Here is a 25,688-nt window from a genome sequence, read left to right on the forward strand (position 1 = left end):
AAGGGGAGGGGTATACTTCGTTTTAATTGTGTAAAATGTTTATTTTAGTTAAATTTTTTTTATGGGAGGAGGGGTGATCCTTATTTATGTGTTTCAATCACATGCATGTTTTAGTTTTTTTTTTTTGGGGGGGGGAGCACCGAAATGTAATGAATATTTTAATTAAAAATTATTTTTTCTTCGGATCTTATTTCTTTGAGTATTGAATAGATGTTGCATCTGTATTTTTCTGGTATTAAGAACTATCAATAAGTAAGTGTAAGAGATTAAGGCTGAAAACTTAAATATGTGTGAGAGTGGCATCTCTGTTTAAACAATCACCCCCTGCTATAACATAATAATTTACACTAGCATTACATAAATTAGCACAATTATTTACATTGCTTTTGGTTAGATTTGGTTCTTTTCTCCACTTACCAATTGCTGTTACCATGGCGTTAATATTTACCATATAGATTTAGCTCAAGGTCACTTTTTTCCCCCTAGCTAAAACTGAAAATCTGTTGGAAGCCCTGATACTGAGCATTAATGCTCTTCGTTTTTGTATAAATGAATTTACCTAAACAAGAAGTTGTGTGAAATTCGTTAATAAATAAATAAATTTTTCACTTTTGAAATGAACTGCACTTAAGTTTGTCTATTAATTCATTCTTCATATCACTGAGCATTCTTGCAGAAATAAATTAGGTCCAGAAAATTTGTCGCAGAAAGTAAAATAAAATTCTGCCACAGGGGTTCCATGTAATGTATACTGAATTTTAAAGAAACAAATGTATGAATGTAACGCAGCTACTATCTACCAGTGGATTTTTATTTTTGTCTTATATATTTTTAATTTTGTGGGATCAATGTGTATTTATTTTTCTTGTATGAAAAACAGTCAAAACTGAAATTATATGCAATGTACTTCAGTTTGAAATGCGTTTATAATCAAATACTTAATTATAATCGTTGCATATTCTGTTTTCAAAATGAACATTATTGTTATTAGTTTTTTCTCATCCACACAATAAACATCTGATAGTTATCTTGTAAATTATTTGTTATGTCTTGAACTAACGAAATTTTTTTTTATAGCCGGGGACCTACCAATAGGCTCATGGGGCCTGGGTTAGGAGCCCCCAAATTTGTTTCGCCACTATTTTGAATTACCATGCCATGGGGTCCCGAAATTCAGCTAGAACCTGAGGCTCGAATATGTTAGTTTTAGATTTTACCAACTGAAGTTAAACGATCAAGTTCTTTTTTTTTTAACAGCCGGGGATTGATTTACGAATAGGCTTATAAGGCCCGGCTTAGGGGACCCCAATGTTTTTCACCTATTTATTCGAACAATAATAGCTGAAGCAGAGGTGCTGTCGGGAAAAGAGGAAGTGGGGGAAGTGCTCATAATGGAGACTACATCATCAAGAATTTTAAAAGAAGGTATTTAAAAGGATTTTAGTTGCAATTTTATTTGACACATTTTTGGATCTTAGATCGAAACATGACATCAGAAGAAAGAAAAGCATCACTCAAATGTTTGAAGGATATGTACCGAAATGATATAGATGTTTGCTCTTGGGGAGATGAATTTGATCATTTTATTGTGTTTCTCCAAAAAAACAAGGATACCTTTAAAACAACACCAGACACATGAGGTCTCTCTTAATATATTTATCAAACAGCTCAAAGACTGTCTTATGCATTTTCAAACATGGAAACATTGTTTGTTTTTTTTTGTTTGTTTTTTTTGATAATTCCATTGACGAATGCATCTGCCGAATGATCCTTTTCAGTTTTGAAAAGAGTGAAAGATTATTTACAAAATAAAATGGGAGAAGAGAGACTGAATAACTTAGCTGTTTTATACATAGAGCAGGAGATGTTAAACTGCATTCACATAAAAAAAATAATGATTTTCTTATGAACAAAACACGATAAAAATTCATATAATAAGGTACAAAAATAAAAATTATTGTGTAACGATATTGTTTTCAATTTTTGTTGAAAGTTTATTTTTTATTTTATTGGAACTTCTATTTTTTACTGCTTAGGGACCTTACCTCACTTGATCTACCTCTGCATGATCATTAGTCTGGTATACCAGTTTTAGCTTTTCCCATATAAGGATGCTTTTGGTGCTTTATCTTAGTTTGCCAAAATTTTGGAATTTTCCATTGTTTGCATCTTAAGTCTTTCAAACTTTAAGTTTTACATTCATATTTTAAAGGAGAACTGATGCAGTGAGAATCAAAGGGATGTAAGCGAACATTTTCAAGTTTTGAGTAAAATACCTTTTTAAAGTTGCGGTCCTAATTAGGCTATCATTGAAAAGTTTTTCCAAATCGTGCTTTCTAGCAGCACCTACCAGTACTATTAGCACTATCTCTTGCTCCAAAGAAGAGGAAAGGTTCACGTAGCATTTGCATTGGTTATCTCCAAGTTTTTAATTTTGGCATTTACATCCCTTTGCTTCTCGCTGCATCAATTTATGTTTTCATTTTTTGTGTGAGCTGTTTTTCTTTAATGAACTTCTTTTCCCAAACATATTTTCAAAACTAAATGTTGTGTTACAATTGCATAATTCTAGTTGCATAAAATGACCGATATCTGCTAATAAGTCACAACTCAACCAAGCACTTTATTTGCATTTTTCCATGTTTCAAGAGGATATAACTTCGATAACTGGGAGTTTGATGTTATTGCTAAATGTTCGGTAATAATCCTTTTATTCCAACATTAGCGTGGAATACATTTTGCTATTTGCTCTTAGTCTTTGGGTGAAAAAAAACAAAGGCAACAATTGGGAAAACTGACAAGACTCAGTTTTCGAAATCCTCCCTGTTCTAACATTTCCGTTAAAAGTCCACTTTTCCATAATATTCATTGTATAAACAAATTTTTAAATATTTTAAATTGCTTTTCGGTAATTACTTCCTTGAACTGTAATTCAAATTTTCTTCAAAACGGGTTTTTGGACATGATTTTGGTATGTACGTATCAGATAAAGCAGTGTTTCCCATTCCTTTGGAGTTCATTGCCCCCCTCTAGAGGTTAACCGACACTTACAGGGTTGCCATGCCACAGGGAAACATGAAGAAACAGGGAAAACACAGGAAATTCAAAAATCAACAAAAAAAAAAATAGGGAAAATCCAGGGAATTATGAAATTTTCCTCAAAAGCATGGAAAATACAGGGATTTTTTTTTTAATTTAAAGTTGCAAAAATCAATGTCCAAATATATAAACTACCAAAACATAAATAAATAAATAGTAATAATAGAATTGATAATATTAATGAAGTTCAGAAATAAAGCAAAATAAAAAATAGTAATTTTGCTTATTTTTTTTAAACGTAAATATTAAAATGTTGATCATAAAAACAATCTTTTGTTCCTTGAATTTCATGATAATTTCATTTAAAGTGTATGAAATTAGTCGTCAATATTCATTGTTCTGCTTAACGTTTACACTTTTAGGTCCAAGTAATGAATAGTTAAGAGAAGGCTTCTTTTTTTTTTACCTTGCATGAAAAGTTAAATATATCCAATCAACATGCTATTATTTCAGTTTTTACAAATTCTTATTCATTTCCCCTTGTTTATTTATTAAAATATTTATTATTTCGATTTTATTTCCTGTGGTGAAATTATCAAGATATTAATTTTCTTTTTCAAACATCAGTGTTCGCTCGTTTGTAATGTGTCATTTTCATACAGAGAAAACACAGGGAAGTTTTTTCCAAAATTGAGTGGCAACTCTGACTTATTCCCCCCCCCCCCCTCTTTCTTTGCATAAGCCATAAATTGGTGCTAGTGAATATCAATTTTATTCAAAGCATGTGTGATTAATTTGGAAGTGAAATGTGTACAATAAAAAATTTCATCCAATCTCTTAAACTGAAAAATAAATAAATAAAAATGCCTTTTTCTTACGTGTTTTTTTTTTTTTTTCTTGAATTTTCCTAAGCAAACTGATAGGTATTTGAAGGGAAATACTTAACTGAGATCATTGATGTATTTGTCAAAAATAGAAGTACATTTTTTATGATATTTTCTTTTTTGAATTGGAAACTGGAGAGTTAACAACACAGACACTTGAAATTAAAAAAATAATAATAATGAAAATTTGAAAATTCATGAACTTGGTGTTGAATAATAAAATACTTCCTTAAGGTTCAATCGAGGTGTGAGGAGGAAACTCCTGAACTTCAATTTGTTTCTTTTTTAACTTGTAATTCCTTGCCTGAACTCTTAACGATCGATTTCGCATTCGTTTTCAATTTCGATATTCGCTGGATTTTTATTATTACCAATGTTTTCTTGAATGCTCAGCGCCCCTCACGAATTTAACGCCCTCTTGAGGAGCCCAATTCGCTCCTGAAGAGCTAATTTGGAAGCTTAAATGAGCAAGAAGCTCAAAAGAATTTGGATCTCCCCTAGGGCCACTGCGCTACAGTCACAGAAGTTCCTATCGTATTAATCTTGCCTAGAGAGAGATTTACATCATCAAAATGAAATGAAAACAAAGCAGTTATATTAACTTTGAATAGATGACGCTTATTTTATTAACACGCTTTTATTAGCTTCACCTGTATGTATGTATGTATGTATGTATGTATCTTGTAACGGAATCTTGCAGCTCAAATTTCGCCCTCTTCCTGCGATCGGATTCTTTAGAAATTTGGCACGCGACCTCAGACCCGATGACAATGCAATATTCTACAATCAAATAAATTAATTAACTCTTTTAATTGTTAGTTTCCTCCAATTTTAATCAATATTTTGGCATAAATCCAACAATGTGAAAAAAAAATTTAAAAAAATACATTAAAAAATGCTCGCAAAAATTATTTAAAAATATCTACAAAAACCTTTAATTTTTCTGCATCAGACAAAATTCGTTCCAATGTTCCAAGGTAATTAGAACATGAAATATAATTGTTTTTAACTAATTTCATGCCAAAATTTAGGTGAGCCTTCAATTGGAAATTCATTGCTGATCAGACCATTGTTAAACAAAACTTTTATTCAAATGCATCTCAAATTTTCAAAGCAATATAAATATGATTTCAGCAAACATACATCGATGACTCACCGCAGTAGCTTCCCATCGGAGTGCCCTTGTCTTAACTTTAAGATATTACCTCGAACTCGTTTTATAAATAATTTCGTCGTCTGATAATTCTCCAACATAAGACTAAAAAACAGAAAAATAAGATAATAGTTTAAAAAACTAAAAAAACACGCTTTCGTAGCAAAATGAACTAAAAAGCGAAAAATAATCTTTGGAAGATAGTAGTTGACCAATCACTTAATTTTAATGTAATACAAAAAAGCGTGGGGGGCTTCTTATCAGTTGCTTGAATTTCTTCCATTTGTTGTCCAAGCAAAATTGTAAATAGACAGCACCCCACGCTTTTTTGTATTACATTAAAATTAAGTGATTGGTCAACTACTATCTTCCAAAGATTATTTTTCACTTTTTAGTTCATTTTGCTACGAAAGCGTGTTTTTTTAGTTTTTTAAACTATTATTTTATTACAATAAAAGTTCATGTGGGCGAGAATTATACAATGCAGTGAATCGTATTGGATGAAGTATAGCCTTCAATTTTTTTTTTTTTTTAGAATCTTTTGCCAACAATTATAGAAAAGGGATCTAATTGTCGCAACATTACCTGGGGTAGATTTTTATGAACTTTCCAATGATATCAAATACAAAACAAGACAGTAATTGCTTCGTACAGGAAAACTTTTTTTTTGTACAAGTTGACGGCATTAAAACTAAATTTCTAACACTTAGGAAATTTTTAAACTCATTTTCTTGCATTTTCATCCGATTCTGAAAATCAAGTTTGTAGCTCAATGGGAAGTTAGTTAAAAACCAATCACAAGGTTTTACCCGAGCAGACATCAACAAGTCCAGTTAATAAAAACATGTTAGATTTGAGGGGTTTTTATTGTAAATCACTAGAGCTTAGAATATTTCTAATGAAATGAAAAGGAAGAGCATGTGGAGCGGAAGTCACCTTCCTTTTGAATAGCGGAGCCTGTCCTTCCGCTTTCATATCCTCAAGCAAATGCGCAAAATGTTAGCGAATATATGCTACTCAAAGTAAATATGCAGCTTTTAAAAGAAATGTGTCTGATATAACGTATTTAGTCATTGAAATTGCGGCTGTTGAGCAAGAAGAAAACAGGTGAGCAATCTTAGATGTGGTTGTTGCGTTGGTAGTTGTTAGAGATAAATTAGAATTTTAATTCATATAAGGTATGAAAATTGTTTATCCAAGTTTGTGTCTCTAAAAATCCCCCCCCCCGAGTCATTTTTCTTTACTGGTCTTAAATTCTTTTGACATTTTCCCATAAGCGATGTTATTATTATTATTTTTTTTTTTTTAAATTCATCACGGACCACGCTATGCGGGTATTGTTAGTAGACTCCGGATCAGGAGCATATACAGAAACTTATTTTGGAAAGAGAACAAGTCGAATATTGTGGGAATTTTCCAAATTTAAATTTGAAATAACCAAAATCCTTATTTACAATGAGTAGTTATAAATGTATTTCGGGAGGGACCCAGGCCCCTTCGGTTCTCCCTTAAATACACCCCTGCTCCCAATTTATCAAAATTGTCTCAATCCAGGTGTTGGTGAATATCCCGAATAATGCAAATTTTGATGAAACTTTTTTGAAAAGTGAAAAAGAAATCCTCATATAAATAATAGCCGATGATCGAGTAACCCGCGTGTTTCAACAATGAAACTCGCGCCACGGCATGATAATTAGCAAATATGTTTTGGTAATGCTTAACATACAGGGAAAGGCTTTATTGTATTGTGACAAGGCTGAACTCGATCTGGTAACTGTTTTACTGGTAAAACTTTCATTTCAGGAAAACGAAGAAACCAAAACAATTAACGCTATGCACTAGAGTTTCGGGTTAATCCACTGATGTTAGGATTACAGTTACCAGTATCAAAATATCACCAAACAGGCTTCACCCGTCATGCTATGACAGGCGATTTTCTAGTTGTTATAACAGAATTTTTTAAAAAATGCTAAGCACTTTTCATAATGCACTCAAAAGGACAAAATAACTTTTCTGGGTCAGAAAATACAATATTTAAGTGTATTCCTGTAGTTTTCAATTATTACAAGAATATGACTTCACAAACGAGGAAAAGTGCGGCTCAAGTCAGGTAGAGAATTTCTAATCATTATCTAACTTCTGTCATAAATTTGAGTGTTCAAACATACATATTTTTCTGGGAAAGTTTGTTTTAAAATGAATTGAGCGCTTGAGCCGCACTTTTCCTCGTTTGTGGAGTCATATTCTTGGAATAATTGAAAACTACAGGAATACTTAAATATTGTCCTTTTTGACCCAGAAAAGTTATTTTGCCCTTTTGAGTGCATTATGAAAAGTGCTTAGTATTTTTTAAAAAATTCTGTTATTTTATTCTTTTTAGTGTCAGAAACAGAATAATGTTACCATCACGAAATTTCACCTTTGTTTTCATATAAATGCTTCATACTAAAAGGGAAAAAAGCTATATACGTGTCTAAAACTTTAAGCATTTGGCACTAAAAATTAATCCTTGTCCCCTCTAGGATTTGTTTGTGTGCTAATTTAATTAGAACCATTTAAATATTAAAGGTTTACGAAACTAAATCATATTTCATAACATACAAGTTACTCGTGATAAAGATCTCAATATGTGTCTTTACTTAGCTCCGTTTTCGATTATTGGCATCAAAGAGATGAGGATAAAAAGCCTTAATCCTAATGCAATGATAATGGATCAATTTCGTGCTTGCTCCAGAGAAGCCTTGATTCAAAATTTTTATTTTATTACTATTAATATTGCTATTGTAAGGCAACAAAATTTAACAATGGGTTTTACTCGTATATTTAAATATTACTTCTTCTTCAAGGATTAGGCATAAAGCCTGTTCCGGCTTCTTGGTCGCCCCACCGCTTCCTGGGCCTACCACGGTCTCGTTTGCACCTTGGTCTGTAATAAAAGGCTGCTCTTGGAAGTCTCCCTCGTTCCATACGTTGAACATGGTTTTTCCAATCGTTACGATATTCCGTAATTTTTACTTTCTTCTATATCTAATATATAGAAGAAAGTATTGGATTCGTGCAAATTTTCGAATTTCGAATTTTGACGGATTCGTACGTTTTGAGGTGCGCTGAGTCCATTTCGACCATTTTTGGAAAATGTCTGTCTGTCTGTGTGTGTGTGTGTGTATGTGTGTGTGTATGTATGTATGTGTGTGTGTGTATGTATGTGTGTCACGTCTGTGTGTGACCAGTTTTTTGTGGCCGCTCTACAACAAAAACTACCGCATGAAATCGAACGAAATTTTGTACACATATGTGCCCCTATGTGAACTTGTGCCCATTAGTTTTTGGCGCGAATTCCTCCAAGGGGGGTGGAGCAATGGGACGTTTTTCGAGTTACGCGTGCTTGCTATTCCTCAGGAAGTAACTGGCGGAATCAAACAAAATTTGGTCCATATGTTGGTATTAACAGGAACAGGTGCTGATTCAATTTTGGTGTCAATAACTCAAACGGGGGTTGAGCTATAGAACGTTTTTTGTCGTCAATTGTGACTGCTGTATCTCAAGAAATAATGAACGGAATGAAAGAAAAATTTATCGGCAAGTAGCCCTTAGTGGGTATAAGAACTGATTTTATTTTTGTGTCAACAGCTAAAAAGGGGGGTAGCGCAAACACTCTTTCTTTTTTTCCATTTTGAGTGCCCTATCTCAAGAAGTAATGCTACGTTCTGGTTGAAATTTGGAATATATGTGAATCCATATGTAAACAGGCTCTGGTTTAATTTTGACGCCGATCGCTTCAAGAGGTGTTGATTTTTTTTTTGCGAATAAAAATATTTTTATTAATGCAACAATAAGAAAGATAAATCGTAACTAGGGGGCTATCGCCCCCTGCTCGCTATCGCTCGCCAACCCCCGGAACTGCTTACGCAGTTCCCTGTGGATCGCTTCGCGATCCATGCTCGCTTCGCTCGCTCGCTGTATGCCAATACATTAGCCTAGCTAAAATTTTCCGTAAAAATTAAAGTTGGTAATTGCATTTAGGTCACCATCCATTTAACCAATATGAAAATTACGTTCATAATGTTAATTTGTCTGCTTTAGCCAGACTTTCGACAGTTTAACTTTGCTGTATGTAAGATGACTGCCTTGGCAATGTGCACAACTTTACCATTATAGATACAAAAGTGTCTGTCATTGCTTTGGAGAGATTGCACTTCTACCTGTTGGTCCGCGGAAGGTATTTTATTTCCCTTCTACCACCCATTGGAAAACCAATGAAGGCATTCCCCTATCCGCCACCTGGGGACGCGCCCTCTAGGGGTTACAGGCTCCCCCGAGGGATGTATTTACATTATTTACACTCTTATATATATTTACATATTTACACTCTTATATATTCTAATCTGAGAAAACTTCCTCATATACACAATTAAAAATGTCCCGTTTGGGAGCCACAACTGACACTGCTTCAAAAGATCTTGTTCTTGATAATGCCACATAGAGCTGGCCATGACTAAAAACAGGCTCAGAGAGCACCAAACATATTTTCTCAAACGTTTGTCCTTCTTGTTGTTATTCTGAATCCTTGCCACGTCACGAACAAAAAATGGTTTAACTAAAAACGCGAAAACTCGCCAAGGCTACTTTGCTTGCACAATACTAAAACTACTATAACCCTAAACAAATTTGGCGAAACCTTTCAGCTGAGAATAAAAGGAATAAAGTAAATTCTTTCTCGGTTATTCATTTTGAACTGAACTGTCGTACTGAAGCAGAGAATAGACGACGCTCAAAGCGCCTACGCGTTCAAAACAACATTGCCGATGAACATGATTGTGGAGCAATGTGTGAAGAATGCGAATTTTGTGGTGCTCTTTATTGGCAGAAAGAGCGTAATACTGCAAATAAATATACTAAATGTTGCCATGACGGAAAGGTGCGGTTACCGGCATTGTGTGACGCACCTGATCTGTTGAAGGAACTGCTGACTGAAAATTCCCCAGCCGCTAAAAATTATCGGCAGCGAATCAGAGAATACAACTCTGGAAATGGCTCGTCTTAAATTGGATTCAAGAACGGTTTCCTGCCTTCTTTGAGCTTTTCTTTGCTGATTAAGGTTGAAATGAGCCACAGCCCGACTCAAACTCATCTCAAAAAAAAAAAAGTTCGTTGAGTATTCTGTGATTCAAGATTTCAAAACAACGTAGAAGTTTGTTTACATGATTTATCGGCGAAGTGTTGCCAACAGAGGTTTAGAAATTCACCCCTTCATTTGCCGGCACGTAAGAGAATTATATATATAGATAGATTGTCGTCTGCGTATTTCTCGTGATTTTAATTGTATGGAAATGATAGGAAATATTATCTCAATGATTTAAAATTTTTAACTGTTGCCATCTTATGTTTGTTAACAAATAAAATATTTGTAATTAATTCAAGCAAGGCTTTTAAAATAACTTTCAATTTTCGCTCTTTGCTTTGCTTTTGCAATAATTCAGACATTGGGAGGGTCGTCAAGTTTTTGCATGTGTAATTTTGTTTTTGTTAGGAATATTGCTTCCTCGTCAAGCATGGGGAGGGATCAGAAAAAGGAAAAATATAGAAGAAAGTTTCGTGATGGCCACAACATACTAGTTTCATTGAGGCTGAATATCTGTAATTCCCTTCGAATAGATTCATTCCTTATTTTGTCTAGGATAGTGCAGTTCTTCAGTGATCGCAAATACTTCATCTCTGTTGCTTGAATTCTACTAGTTTCTTGACTGTTCAAATTCCATGTTTCAGAGCCGTATAGTAAGGCTGGTACCGCCATAACCTTATAGAACTTCAGTTGTGTTTCCTTTCTCTTTTTTCCCTTTAGGGTTCTTGTAAGGGTTCCACATAAGTGTTGAAACCTATGTAGTTTGTTTTGGACATCATTGTCGTGGTCAAAGGTGATGTCACATCCTAGGTAGTTGAAGTGCTTCACCTGTTCAATAATTCTATTATCAATAACAATTTTACTTCTAATTGGCTCTTTAGCCCTAAATGCAATTGTTTTAGTTTTTGGGATTGAGATCTTCATATTATATTCTTGGCATATCTTGTGGAGTATGTAGGTGGATCTTTGAAGATCGTCTTCATTTGATTGGATAATAATCTGGTCGTCAGCAAAGAGTAATGTATTAACATAGGTAACTTGCATTCCCGTACCCGGCATTGCTCGGGTAAGGGAATTAGCTGGGGTTAACAGTGCTTGGTGCACCTAGTTTCGAAAATCCCCTGTAATAATAATTACTTATCTTAATACATAAAAATCTTCTGTGAGGACGTTTGTCACCATAAGGATTTTAAACGGCTGGACCAATTTTGATCAAATTTTTTGTGTGCAAGCATGGTTTCGAAGCGCGATGGATCGAATCGGAAACGTTTTTGTTAATTAATTAATTAATTTAAACATTGGATGGTTATACCTCCCAAATGATTAATATTTATTTTAACCTATTGTTGAGCGAGAACTGAAATAAATATTTAATCTGTTGCCAAAGGACAATAAGAAAGCCAGTTCTGCTTTTTGTAATGAAATTTCCTACTGTGATATGTCAATTGAGAATGGATAAAACGTAGAGCGAGAATGAAGCGTTCCATTTCCTAAAAGCAACGATTTTAGGTCCCGCGATATATTTTAAAGTAAAGTACAGGAAGGTTCTCGCAAAACGTGTGTTCTGTCGTCGTAGTTGAACCATGTGACCGGATCGGTGCTTTAGATTTTCCTAACCAAATGATCAGAAAGTACCGTCCGTACTTAGCAACATTTGTTTCTCGGCTGAAATCCATCTGAGTTTTGGCACCAATGTCAAGAATACGTTAAGGATTATCTAACTAATCAGTACATTATTAAAGGAAAAGATGATCCAATTTAAAGACGAAACAAATTTTATTTTCGTCCAGATAAATTACAACAGGGTAGTTCTGTACACGAAAGATCAGTGCAGTGGGAGATCTTTATCTTTGGTGGAAAGAACAAATTGGGCAAATATGAAGTTTAAAAAGTTTTCGTTCAAAAGATCGGACCTCTAATCGGTCGGAGTTGGCTTCGCTCACTGATCGGCTGGATTACAGTAACGTGGTGGCTTGGCGACTTTGGCTGTAAACACTAGAGTTGTGTGATCATTTGTTTATATTTTAAAGCTACTGTTAATGTAATTTATTGTATATTTTGTTTATTTGGCGAATGATTTCCAATTGCAAAGAGTTGCTTTTCGTTTTTAAAGAGTTTTTAGTCATTTTAGTTGAAGAAAGCGTTTATTTTACATCGTTATGGGGGGGGGGGATGAGTGATTTTCGCTTATTCAGAGAACTGTTTTTACCTTTATCATTTTTTTAAACGATATCTTTTTCATTGTTTTATTCTTTTTCATATGGGGGATGTTGCAACGGGATTTCCCGTTTGTTCTAGATGGGTAGTTAGTTTTTTACACTTAATATCTGAGGACGCTTTTTATCCTTTGAGTATGGCTGAAAGAACAAACCATCAAGTACGGGAGAAAAAATAGTTAATAAAACAACTGCTCAGTGGGCATTAGATAAATCAAGTTGTAATAAATATACGCATTCTGACACCAAGCAGCTTAAAACCTTTCTTTTTACTTATTTTTTTCAACAAAACGGTTCAAACACTTGATAGTTTATTGAAATTTTTTTACTTTTCAATTTACAAAGTTTGAACAGAACAACGTCTGTCGGGTTCTCTAGTTACTAATAATTTTTCCTAATTTTGGGAGGATGCCGGGGTCCCTGGACTCCTTATATATATGCCCTTGTCCTTAACCGATCTTTAACTGTTATTAACGATCCTTTTAAAGTATTGATTATCATTGCAAACACAGACCATCCACATTTTATTGTTATACCTATGTTTAAGCAAGAACTTCTTTGTGTACAACATTTTTAGTTTTTTTTTTCTTGGTGCTAAAATTATTAAGCTGCTTTATGAACTAACTTTGGAGCAAGCTACATAACATTGGAATGTGAAAAAAAGTCTTCTCTTAAATCGATCCCTGCTACTTTTAATGTCTGTCCTTGTGACTTATTAATGGTTATTGCAAAGCAAACTTTAACAGGAAACTGCACTCTTCTAACTTCAAAAGGATAGTCCGCCTGTGATGATGTTTTTAAAAACTTCGTTTCTAGTTTTGAAAAAATGAAAGCAAAGGACAGAAACATTATGATTTGACTTGAGAAATGCCTCGAAGAATCACGTGAGAAACAGAAACAATATCAAATTTACAGTTTGCTATCGACCATGAATAATGATTTGAATGGAGGAAAGCCTTCGAAAATAATGGATTTGAATTTCAATGACAGGTTTTAATTTCGCAGAAATTAAGAGGTTTTAATTAATTTCTCCCGAACTAATTGAGATTTCAAAAAATCCTTTCTTAGTGGTTACTTTCGTAATCATGCGGACATGCCTGCCAAATTTCAAGTCTGAAGCTTCAGCGGTTTCGGCTGTGCGTTGATATATATATATATATATATGTATATATATGTGTTATCTCAGGACATTGATTTTTATAAATTAAGATATAGGTTTAAATATTTAATGGGGAAATTACATGAAGTTTGCTGTTTTCCATCCAACCGAAATAATAATTTTATTTAGAATTGAATTATTATGCGTTAAGTTGTACTTTAAGATTAAGCAAACCAATTAGTGAAACCCCGAAGTCTCTAAGTTGTCTAATTGCTGAGATATAAGCAAAAGCAAACCTCAGATTTTTCCGTGACAATCATGCCAAATATAATAAAAATGCTTAATAATATAAAATTGTAAATTAAGCCAGCATAAACCTGTCCAGCGCCTTTCTTTTGCCTGTAAGAGTCCATCAATGCTCTTGCGCCATAAAAGTTCAATAGAACCAACCGAATTTGGAATTTTTATATATCATAAGCAGTGGGGGAACATTTTTTAGACTCAAGATTTAAATAGTAATGAATCAAAAACCTACCGTTGTCACGAGGGAGAAGGAAATATAGTCCAAATTGCTAATTCGGATAAACTGATGCCGGTTAATCGAGTATACTGTAGTATGAAATACTGTAAAGGCGCTTATTTTCGCAAGCCCTTCTTAATTAAAAAAAAATTATGCTCCGAGATTTTTTTTTTTTTTATTTTCTATTATCGGTTCCATTCATATAAAATTCACAAAATTTTCATCTCGTGAAATGATCGATATCTCCTTTTTGGCGATAAGTACGGCGCGCGAAAATAAATGCTTTTACAGTTAATAAATTCTGTAAAAGTTGTTTCCTTACGAACGCAGTACTAATTCAGGAAAAACATCCTGCCCTGGCCAACGATAGGCGTAGTCGCCTTCGTTACCGTATGAACTGCCACACAGCCCAAATTATGCACAGAACTTCATAAAATCCTTGCTTGGTGGACTGTGAGCATGCAATCGTAAGTAGTATCGAACAAAAAATAGCAATACTGTTTTGCGATATTTTAATTGTAGTTAATACAGTATTGTAACCTGTTATTCTTTGACTGTTATTCTTCTTAATATACTCTTCGAACTTTTGAAATTAAACGGGGGAAAAAAGGTTATGAGGACGAGTTCTGACTGCTGGTTTTTGCATTTTTTTTTTAATCTTTTCTTTTCAATGTGTAGACAGAAAAAAGCGTTGAAATTTTATGTTACTTTTAACAGTTAACGAGTACTTTTTTGCATTCAAGGATTCAAGGGCACTATTACGTGCTTGTTAAGCAATTTCTTAGTTTTAAATCATTAATCAAAACACTGAAAACTGATTGCTATTTAAGTTCAGGAAAGAACTTATGATACAATGAATGGTCCGACTGTATGAGAATATAATATGTGTACGACGTGGTCACGGAAAGAATGTTATTTATTTATTTATTTATTTTCCGTAATTTGTACGGATGAAATCAAAAGAAAGATTATATGAGGCAGTGAGAAGCAAAGGGATGTAAGTGACAAAATTAAAAATTTGGAGATAACCAGTATACAAATGGGACCCCTCCTCTGTCTTGGGGTAAGGGATAGCACTAGTAGCCGTGGTAGGTGCTGTTGTACAGCATAATTTAGAAAAAAATTTGAAAGCTTACCTAGGGGACGTTATCTTTATAATCGTTTTAATCAAAACTTGAAAATGTCCACACACATCCCTTTGCTTCTCATTACCTCTATTTACTTCGTTTATTAAGTACCAACTAAAGAAGAACCAGTACTAGTCCGTGGAGTTTGTGACAAAAATACCCAAAACATTTCACTTCCGGATACCAGTCTGAAATTTTGCACAATGCTTATGTACATATCTAAGAACAAAAATCCGCCGGGAGGCATTTGATCAGAGGTCATGAACCCCCTGTGATGACGTCATCAAAATGGCCGCCTTATTAAGAGAAGTACGTTAGTTTAACTGCTTAAAACTCTATTATGGATCTTAATATTGCGATATTAAAGTATATCATTTAAAAGCGCTTTAAAAGAGCTATTTAATAGTGATTGGATTTTTTTCCTATCACTAATTGTTTAAGAGTTATTACAATTAACGTCATCAAAATGGCCGTCTGGAAAGGTGAGTACGTACGTTTGACTGCTTAGAACTACATTATAGATCTGTATATTGTGATATGAATGTGTATCATCTGAAAGAGCTTTAAAAGATCTATTTAACAGAGATTGATTTTTCCTCTTAAGACAAGTAGTTTTAGAGTTATTAAAATTTCGGTCATCCAAATTTCCGTCGTGAAAATGTGAAAAGTTTCGTTTAACTGCTCAAAACGCCATTAGAAATCATTCTTCCGTAAAAAATAGGTAATAAAAGCTCTAAAATAAACTATAAAATATGCATTTGTTCTCTCTCCTCCCCCCCCCCTTAGTAAATAGTTTTAAAAATTTCACTGCAAAAACGTAACTACATGAGGCGGGAGGGGGGTGCATTCTCATTGAACTATTCCAACTGTTTCACCTCATCTAACCCGCTCTGAAACTTTTAATTAAAAATTCCTTATCGGATTAAATACATATATGTATTGTCACACAATAATTCACTTCTCCTGCAAGTGCGAACGTTTGCCGTCTAGCGGCAAAAATCAGAACGACTACTCGATTTTTTTCCCGCCAACAAGCTGTAACTTTGGATTGTAGTCCGCCTAGCTCGTTTCTTTCCAGTTCTGCTGTTCTCAGCAATAATTAATTCCATAGTGATATGTTTATTATTCAGATATAATTTTCAATAACTGAATATTTGACTGGTTAATGCTGTAGCAAATAATATCAAATTAAGGTGAGGCATATAATTCTATTACACGGATTGAAATCGATAACTTCAATTGTTGGTTCCATCTAGCATTAAAATTCTCATATATATATATATATATATATATAACTTGTATTCATTCCTTTACGTCCTTTACAATAAACAAAACGTATTTAAAACTCGCAATATTTTTTAGAATAAATTTTTCTCCTTCATTTGGTCCATGTGACCTCAAAATACTAAGCTTGCAATCATTTCTTTCATGTGCTTTTGAAAAAGTAAAATATTTAATGAATAGAATGTTTGTAATCTAGATCCCATCTACCCCTGCTAAAATCTATTCAGTGGGCTACGCTGAATGAGTATGGCGAAGATAAAATGTTGGTCATGTTAGGTGGTCTTCACATATAGAAATGGCTGTTTTATCTGCAATAGGTACATGAATTGAAGGAAGTGGATAAACTGAACTCCTAGTAGAAGCTCATGTTACAACATCAGGAAGAGCAGAAAGAACACAAAAAGTTTCGCATGTGAAGTGAAGTCGACACGCTCACGATTTTGCAGTAACCACTTTCCAAGTTCTGTTAGAGAAAGCGTTTCAAAATCGAAAAGAGATATAAACAAAATATATACAGACTGGGTTAAGCGAAGATCAGAAGAATCGCCTCAGTTTACTGAAAGATCACCATGGAGCTAGAATGCATACTTTCAAATCTGATGCGTACTATTCGTCAAGGAAATTTCTCAGACTTTATTGTCACTCTTGAGAACATATGTCCATGGATGTTTGGTTTGATCATACAAATTATGCCCGATGGTCTTCAGTATTTCTGTGCAATTTGAAGCAGTAGAGATGCATCCAGCTATTTTTCAAGAGTTTCATAGGAAAAATATATCTGGCTCCAAAACTGAGAGGAAATTTTCCAGGATGGCACACGACCATTTGCATGAGCAAAACAACAAATTAATTTAAAAATCATCAACTAATCTATCACGTTTAAGTCCTGAGGCGTCATTAATACAATGGATGGTTTCTGGACCGGAAGTTGTGCGCCTGATTGGGGAGTTTGAAGAAAATCAGAGCCTAAAGTCTGACGTCACTACTGAAAAGCTAGATACTAGATACATGAAGATACTAGAAGCTTTTTTATTCGGTGTGAAATTCATGTTTCCAGCCTAGTTGAAACATTTGAAGAACACGGGAATCCTTTCGAAGATGACGATTTACCTACAGTAAACAGCAACAAAATTATTCTCTCGGAAGAAAGTGCCATTGCTGTGATGTCAACGCAAGTCAATTCAATACATTTGTAGAAGATCGCTTAGTGTTAAGAAAATTATCCATACATGATGTTATTAAAAGAAACAATCTCCTCTTGATGAGCAGAAAAATATTTCTGTTCAGTCCAAAGACAAGAAAAACATTGTTAATTTGAGGAGGGGCAGCACTCTTTTTGCTAAGCTATATGTTGCCTGCCAACCAATTCAAATGGATGTAAAAGAATTTTTTTTCTCATGAAAACAGCTCGTGTCTACCTTCTATATCCAATCTTGGCAAATTTAGGAAATCAAGAAAAAAGTCCGGCGTAGTTTCTTGTATCGTTCAATCAACTGGACTGGTTTTGACGGCTATTCCGGAACTAAATTGTTCATTGATGGTGCTGCACTGATTCACATGCTTGTTCCTCTGTCTGCTCGAACTGTCCAATAATACTGCGATCAGATTATGAAGCCGTACATATTAATGAGACGAAAAAGTGTTCATAGGGTAGATTTGGTTTTTGACCGGTATTCAAAAGGAAGTTTGAAAAGCAACACGAGACAATGGAGAGGATCTGGACCAAGAATAAGTATTAAATCCAATGTTTTGATACCGAAATCATTTACTAAATTTCTTGCGAAAGATAAAAATAAAGTGGAGCTTTTCGAATTTTTGGCAGAAAATCTCGTGAAGATGGATCTACGAGATGGGAAGCAGGTTGTATGCTCGTACAAAGACACTGCAATTGCTTCAGTCAAGAACAATTTTGAAACCATGTTTCCCGTATCCCACGAAGAAGCCGGTGCGAGGCTATTCCTCTATGTGCAGCATGCAATAGAATACTTGGGTCATGTAAAGATCACCGTGAAAACTGTTTGCAGTGATGATGTAGTGATTGCTATGTTCCGAGTTCCGAAACTGCAAGAGCTATGTGTGGAGTATGGAAGTGGAAAATATCTACGGTATCTTCCCATTCACGTTTTGCACCTTAAAGTTCCACAAGGTGTTACAGATCTTCTACCTTTTCCCCATCCCTTTACATGAGCACACGGTGTCTAGTTTTGCCAGCATTGGTAAAACTAGGTACTGCATGGAAAATGTGGATGGCAATTAGAGATGTTGACAAAGTTTTTTTGTACTATACTAAAGTACCTGAGAGCATTAATGAAGAAGATGAGCATTTTCTACTTATTCAACGCTTCGTAGTCTTGACGCATCATTCAACAAGCTCAATGGAAACCGTAAATGAGGCTAGGAGAATTTTCTTCACCCAGCAAAACAGACCAGTTGATTGTATTCCAGCATCTAGCAACGTTTTTCTGCATCACCTTAAGAGAACAATATTGCAGTGTTTACTATGGACAAAATGTCTTCAGCAAAATTTTCAGCTCTTGGATCCATATCAGTGGGGATGGAAAAAAATCGGTGAAGAGTTTGAACCTCTTTGGTATGCACACCCCAAAACAACAATGCAGAAATTACAGGAACTTATATCATGCAAGTGCAAAGAGTTGTCTACACGCTGTCGATGCGTCAGATCAGGTCTGAATTGTACACTTCTTTGTAGTTGTGAGGGTCAGTGCAATACGTAAAACGTTCCTTAAAAAAACTTATTACTGTTTTCGTTATAACAGCTACTTTTTCTTTGTTATTAAAACATGTAATTTTCGTCTATTTCTCTTATATGTTTAAAATGTAAGCATTTTAACAAAATTGTTTTATTATACGATAGCATTAATAATTAAGTTCTCGATCCATTTTGAACATGAAATGCAAATTTAAATTTAATGAAACTGGAAAGGTTCTTTTATAATGCAGGTATTACAGTAAAAGTTTTACTCCAATATTGCAGAACACAGGAAAGTCATTGTTTTCCTATCAATTTTCACGTAGATACTGTAATAATTATTAAACTATTTGTCTTCTTTACTAATAATAAAGCTCAAAGTTTGTCTGGATAGCTGTCGGGATATCTGTCCGGATGTCTCTCTGTGACGAGCATAGCCCCTAAACTGTTCGGCCGATTTTCATGAAATGTGGCAGAGAATTTGTTTGTAGCATGGGGGTGTGCACCTCGAAGCGATTTTTCGAAAATTCGATTTTGTTCTTTTTCTTTTTCAATTTTAAGAACATTTTACCGAGCAAATTATCATATCGTGGACGAGTAAATTACAAAATTATCATAACGTGGAACGGTAACATAAAAAATGTTAAGAAGGCCAGGGCCAACCCAGGGCTGTCGTGCAACTGAGGAAGGAAGGAACCGTAAAATGGCCGAGCAAATTAACATCGCAAATTGGGGAAAAATTCATCATCCATTGTTTGTAAATATACAGGCGAATGAAATGACCTTTTAATTTTTCTACTACGAGCAAAGCCGTGCGGGTACCGTTAGTAGAAAATAAAACTAAGCTCTGTTGAAGAGCTTTTTTAAATGACTTTCAGATAATGTATTTGAATTTTACAAAAATATGACCTATTATGGAGTTTTAAGCAGTTAAACCGACGTATTAACCGATACATGGCGGCCATTTTGATGACGTCACCACAGGGGGTCTTGACCTACAATCGATTGCCTCCCGGCGTTTTTTTGCTCTCTTATATGAACATAAATGCTGTACAAAATTTCAGGCTGGTATCCGGAAGTGAAATGTTTTTGCACAAACTCCACCGACTATACCAAACTGGCTGATTGTCTTCGAAATGTAATTATAATGGAAAGTTATCGTACCTTAACTAAGCATTATAAGCTGGAGGGGAAGACTTTTTCTTAGGTGTAAATTTAAAAGAGTAATAATAAAATCTAGTTTATTTTCCTTGTAGTATTTTGAGAAAAGAACTCCATCATGGGCAGCGGAACGTTCCAAGCTCTCAGGGAACATGGTCGGCCAACGTACTATGCCGAAAATCGTTGGCCTGTCACGGCAGACACAGTTGTTTATGGCATTTTGTATGGATTTTTGGCAATTGCATTCTCATTTTACGTTATAATCATTGGCATTAGAGGAAAAGAGGTACGTACTTTTCGGAGAATTTGAAATGTGAAACAATTAATGAATTTCATGAATATAATGTATTCGTAGAATGCTTTAGTGTGTATCGACGGATTATTCAAGTATCCGCTTAACAAAGCAAGGTTTCTCAACCTCTATGCCCCCCCCCCTCCCGCTCAGGCTCTGTTCCTCACAATTATATGTGATCAATACTAGTACTAGTACAATCATAATTTAAAACTGAGGTTTGGTACAGATAGCTTTTTTTACTTATTAAATGAAAATGTAGGTAATTTTGCACACAAAATTCAATATTACTACGCTAAGTTTATTTTGAACACATTATTATTAGAACATATGAAATCAAAGATCTAAATACAAATTTATTTAAGGTAATCTTGGATCTAAGTTAGATTGGCATGTAATACTAGTCATTTGCCCAACATCAATGGCCACAGTTTATTCTTGACAGGTTTTTGATTATTTGATAGTAACTGTGACAAAGCACACTTTAGATCACTTTCAATGTCCAGCCCATAAAGTTGAAATAATAAGCGCCATAAAATTGAAATAACCTAATCTCAACTCCATGGTCAAGCCTAGCTCGAAACTTCGAGTTTATGTTTGCCGATGTCAAAAATCCGGATTCACAGTAATATGTGAATGAAAACTGCACAAAAACTTTTAAAAAAAGCCGTAATGCCGAAACCAGGAGTGCCCACCTGGGGGGGGGGGGGGAGTCATGGCGCAGATTACACCATTGAAATTTTTAGGGTGGTTGTTTTGAGCGGTCATTTTCACTTTTTTGGGGGGGGGGGCTCTTGCTTTGGGGTGTCTTCACGATATTTAGAGTGGCTGCGTCCTTGCTCTAAGGGGGAGGGGCATCCCTGCCAAAACTATTTACGCATGGCAAACAAAATTGCGTAAATTATTGTTCATACTACTGTTTTACTTTATTATCATTCATGCCTCCGCTGAAATTCTTTCACTCTTTTAACCTAGGGGGATGCACTCCCCAGGTTGAGAACCGCTGGTTTAAAGCAAAAAATATGTTATTTATGCTTTTATTTTCTTTTATTAGGTTAATTTGTTTTATTATTATTTTTTACTTAATTATTTCTACTTTATTTGTTTATTAATTTTATGGGACTTCCTAGTAGGTTGAGCATCAAAATGAACTTCATGCCCGATGTCCTCAAAAGTCATAGTCGGGCCTTACCTCGAAGCATAAAAATTCAGGAAATGATTTTCTCTTTGCGATTTGGACGATTCTGATTATTTTGTGTAAAATAAGATGGATGCGAGGAAAAAACGGTAATAAATCAAATTACCCCTCCAAGAAGGGTTGGATAGAAGGGGAGGTTCATGCAGGCCCGACGAGAGGACAAAGGAGGAAAATTTACTCCTTTATTATTTACTGTTGTGACAGTTTTAATGAGTTAATTATTTTCTAGTTGCTCAAGCAATTTTGATTTTTTTTTTCTTTTTTCCCCCTCTTTTTTTCTTCTTCTCCTTTTCAATCTCCTTCTTTTTTCTTTTTTTTTGGGGGGGGGGGGGAGGAGGGGGGCGTTGAGCTGGGCGACAAAACTGACAAGAGGCTCTCCTTGGTTCTCTGCGGCCCCCTTCATTGGGGTCATGAGCACCTCCCCCCCTCCCCAACCCCCTAAACCGTCGAACCTATAAAGCATTCACGTTATGTTCAAACAATTTATGAGTAAAATGTAAACGATTGCAGTACTCTTTTTAATTAATTTTTAATTTTAAAAGTAAACATTTGAAATACGACTTCTTTTCATTGCTTATGAAATTAATTAGTAGGGCGATTCTCGAAAAAAATGTCCCGTGCGTAACGCTAAGTTTTTATTTTTTCCAGCTAACCAAAGCTTTCAAAAAATAATGCTGCTGGGGAATAATACATGCTTTAATAGGCTATTAAAGCATAGCAGTTAATCCCATATTTAATTATTAGTTACTTGTATAAAATTAAAAAAACTTAACGTTACGCACGGAACAGTTTTTCGAGAATCGATTAGGTGAATTGTTCCTGGCCGATTTGGTGCTTTTTATTGATACCCTTGCAGTTTCAGAAGTCTTTCACATCTAAAATCGTAGGTTTGCTTGTAGGAGAGAGGGGGGATCTTCAACATGACCCCTCTCACCCCTAAAATGGTCCCTCTGTAGCTAAAGTTTCCGTTTTTACCTTTTATTTTCTCAAAATTCAATCAGTTCTCTGTGTCATCTCTTCCAAGACACAAAGCAGAGAAAACTCCGTAGTGTCGTGTGTGTTTCTATCAAGTTATGACCATTGGTTTTTAATCGTCAACCTTTTTGATTTATAGCACTCGTCATGTAGGGTCAACCTTTAACAATTGACTGAAACTGATTGACTGCAATGAGACTTTTTTTTCGTCGTTCTTAAAACACGTTGTTTTCTTTTAAGTCATTTTCATCATTGAACCTTTTGTATTTAAATTTTTATATTTGTTCATTTTTAATTTCATATTAATGTTTTTTTATTCCCTTCTGTTGTACAGCACGATACAAAAAATCTTTAAATATTCTTTGACTCCTTTCAGCAACTGTACGTCTTTATACGAGTGACGATTAGTCTGTTCATTGGAGCTGTAATTCTAAGTAAGTACTATTTTGGTTTCATCACGTTTCATGATTTCTTCCGTATAAGCAAATTAATTAATAAGTTTTAAGTATTATGTGACTATTCATAAATTTTCGTAATATTCTAGCGACTTAAAAACTGGGTTTTTTTTAAAAATACCGCAAGAAAAACTTTTTGTTCATAAAATCTTAAGTAGAGACACTGCGTGGCTTCCTCATACACATTAAATTATAAATGTATTTAAAATAACTAAACGATCAAGGCACCAAATATAAGTTTAATAAAGTAATAGTTTAAAAAACTAAAAAAAAAAAGAAAAAACACGCTTTCGTAGCAAAATGAACTAAAAAGTGAAAAATAATCTTTGGATGATAGTAGTTGACCAATCACTTAATTTTAATGTAATACAAAAAACCGTGGGGTGCTGTCTATTTACATTTTTGCATGGACAACAAATGGAAGAAATTCAAGACAACTGATAAGAAGCCCCCCACGCTTTTTTGTATTACATTAAAATTGTCTGATGCAGAAAAATTAAAGGTTTTTGTAGATATTTTTAAATAATTTTTGCAAGCATTTTTTAATGCATTTTTTGAAATTTTTCCTTTTATACATTGTTGGATTTATGCCAAAATATTGATTAAAATTGGAGGAAACTAACAATTAAAAGAGTTAATTAATTAATTTCATTATAGAATATTGCATTGTCATCGGGTCTGAGGTCGCGTGGCAAATTTCAAAAGAACCCGATCGCAGGAGGTGGACGAAATTTGAGCTGCAAGATTCCGTTACAAGATACATACATACAGGGGAAGATAATAAAGCGTGTTAATAAAAAATAGCAACACCGCGAGAAATTTTTCATTGTGGTCGCCAATACTTGCCAAATGGCGCGAAAGTTTATTCTACTGCATGAGATAGATTGAGTGGTACTTCGAGAAAGAAAATGAATTGATATGAAAAACACTATTTTGATACAAAAACAAGGTAAGTGCATTTTTGAAACATCGTATTGCAAACAAAAACGTAAGTTTACAGCTGCAAGTTGTATTGGTCTTTAAATACAAATTTCATCCTTCCACGACAAACAGCTTTTGAGTTGCCGTGTATAATTCGCACCTGCAAATACACCTCCGTGCAGACATCACGACTAAGGTGTGAACTTTCGCATAATTATTGAATGCGTTTGAAAGGCTCTGGGTAAGGATGTGATATGCCACATGATTTGAATTGTCAGTAGGCCAAATCCCAATAAAAAATCCCAATTTCTAAAAAATATTTGTACGATTTTTCATAGGTATTATACATTCTATATTCTGCAATACTAAAACCAAATATGCTTTTCTGTAAATGATATAATCCAATGTCATGTTTATTTCAATTTAAGCTATGAGAAACAAAAATTTTGACCCTCCTTATCTGGCTTGCCACATTTCTTCCCCCGAGCCCTTCATTTTATGTCTGCCTGGTCGAAATACACGGGAAGAAAGAGAATTTTTGCTTTTGAATAATTTGATGGCAAGCGAAATAACAAAGTTGCAAATCGCAGTTCTAATAGCAATGTTGATTGTGGAAGTTAATTGTAGGCAATGGCGGATACAAGGGTAGGGTCACAGGGGTCATGCCCCCCCCCCCAAATTGTCCATATTGTCTTCAAACCCTTTATGCATAAAATGTAAGCGACTTCATTAGTCTTTTTAATCTATTGATTATTTTGAAAAGTAATATTTGAACCATGCGACTTTTTTTCATTGCTTATGAAATCAATTTATACCGTCAATGCCCTGTTAGGTGCCTTATTCTTTGCCAATTCGGTGCTTTTCATTGACACTCAAGCAGTTTCAGAAAATTTTCGTATCCCAAACCTTAGGTTCATTCAAAAGGGGGAGGGGGGGGGGTCATTCTTCAGCAGAACCCTCCCCCCTAAAATGGTACTCCGTGTCCGCCCCGCTTGTAAGAAATCTTGTCAAGAATACCATCCTTATTTAAAATCGGCACCAAATGCACATAAGCTAATTTGTGCATAAAAAAATGTAATACGGTAGAAGGTCGAAAATAAGAACATCAAAAATCGGAAATGTCAAAAATCCGAGCACGCATATCAAAGCTATCTCAGCCGAAAATCGGTATTTTTATTTTAAACGAGTTCAGTCTTTCCTTACAGAAATCAACTCAACTTTGAGTGGGCTCGGTTTATTTTCCATAAGTTCATTCAATTTTCTTTGTTTCGTTACTGTTTAATAGTTTCTCACAGAGTACATACAGAACTGTCGCAAATATTTTTCTTTTTTTTTTTTTTTTTCATTATATTCTGTTAACAATTGGAGTTAAATGTTATTAAAAAATGTAATTACATACTAAAGCATTATGTACTGTACTGTATACTATGTTTTTACATATTGTACTATCGCAATATTTGACTTAATTACGGGCTATTTTCCTAAACGGTATATTCTTGGTTAATTTCGAAAATCCGAACTACCTATTGTCC

At 34.4% G+C, this 25,688-nt stretch overlaps 1 protein-coding gene across 1 annotated transcript in view; it reads left to right on the top strand.

Moving 5' to 3' along the window:
• The first annotated feature begins 6,058 nt into the window (after positions 1 to 6,058).
• LOC129223214 (dual oxidase maturation factor 1-like) overlaps positions 6,059 to 25,688 on the top strand; it is a 39,405-nt gene continuing 19,775 nt past the window's right edge. The window contains exons 1-3 of the mRNA XM_054857779.1: positions 6,059 to 6,183; positions 20,411 to 20,601; positions 23,157 to 23,214. Of these exons, the coding sequence (XP_054713754.1) occupies positions 20,434 to 20,601; positions 23,157 to 23,214 (226 nt within the window). The 5' untranslated portion in view covers positions 6,059 to 6,183; positions 20,411 to 20,433. The remainder of the gene's footprint in view (positions 6,184 to 20,410; positions 20,602 to 23,156; positions 23,215 to 25,688) is intronic.

This window comes from Uloborus diversus, chromosome 5 (assembly GCF_026930045.1).
Source record: "Uloborus diversus isolate 005 chromosome 5, Udiv.v.3.1, whole genome shotgun sequence".
NCBI lineage: Eukaryota > Metazoa > Arthropoda > Arachnida > Araneae > Uloboridae > Uloborus > Uloborus diversus.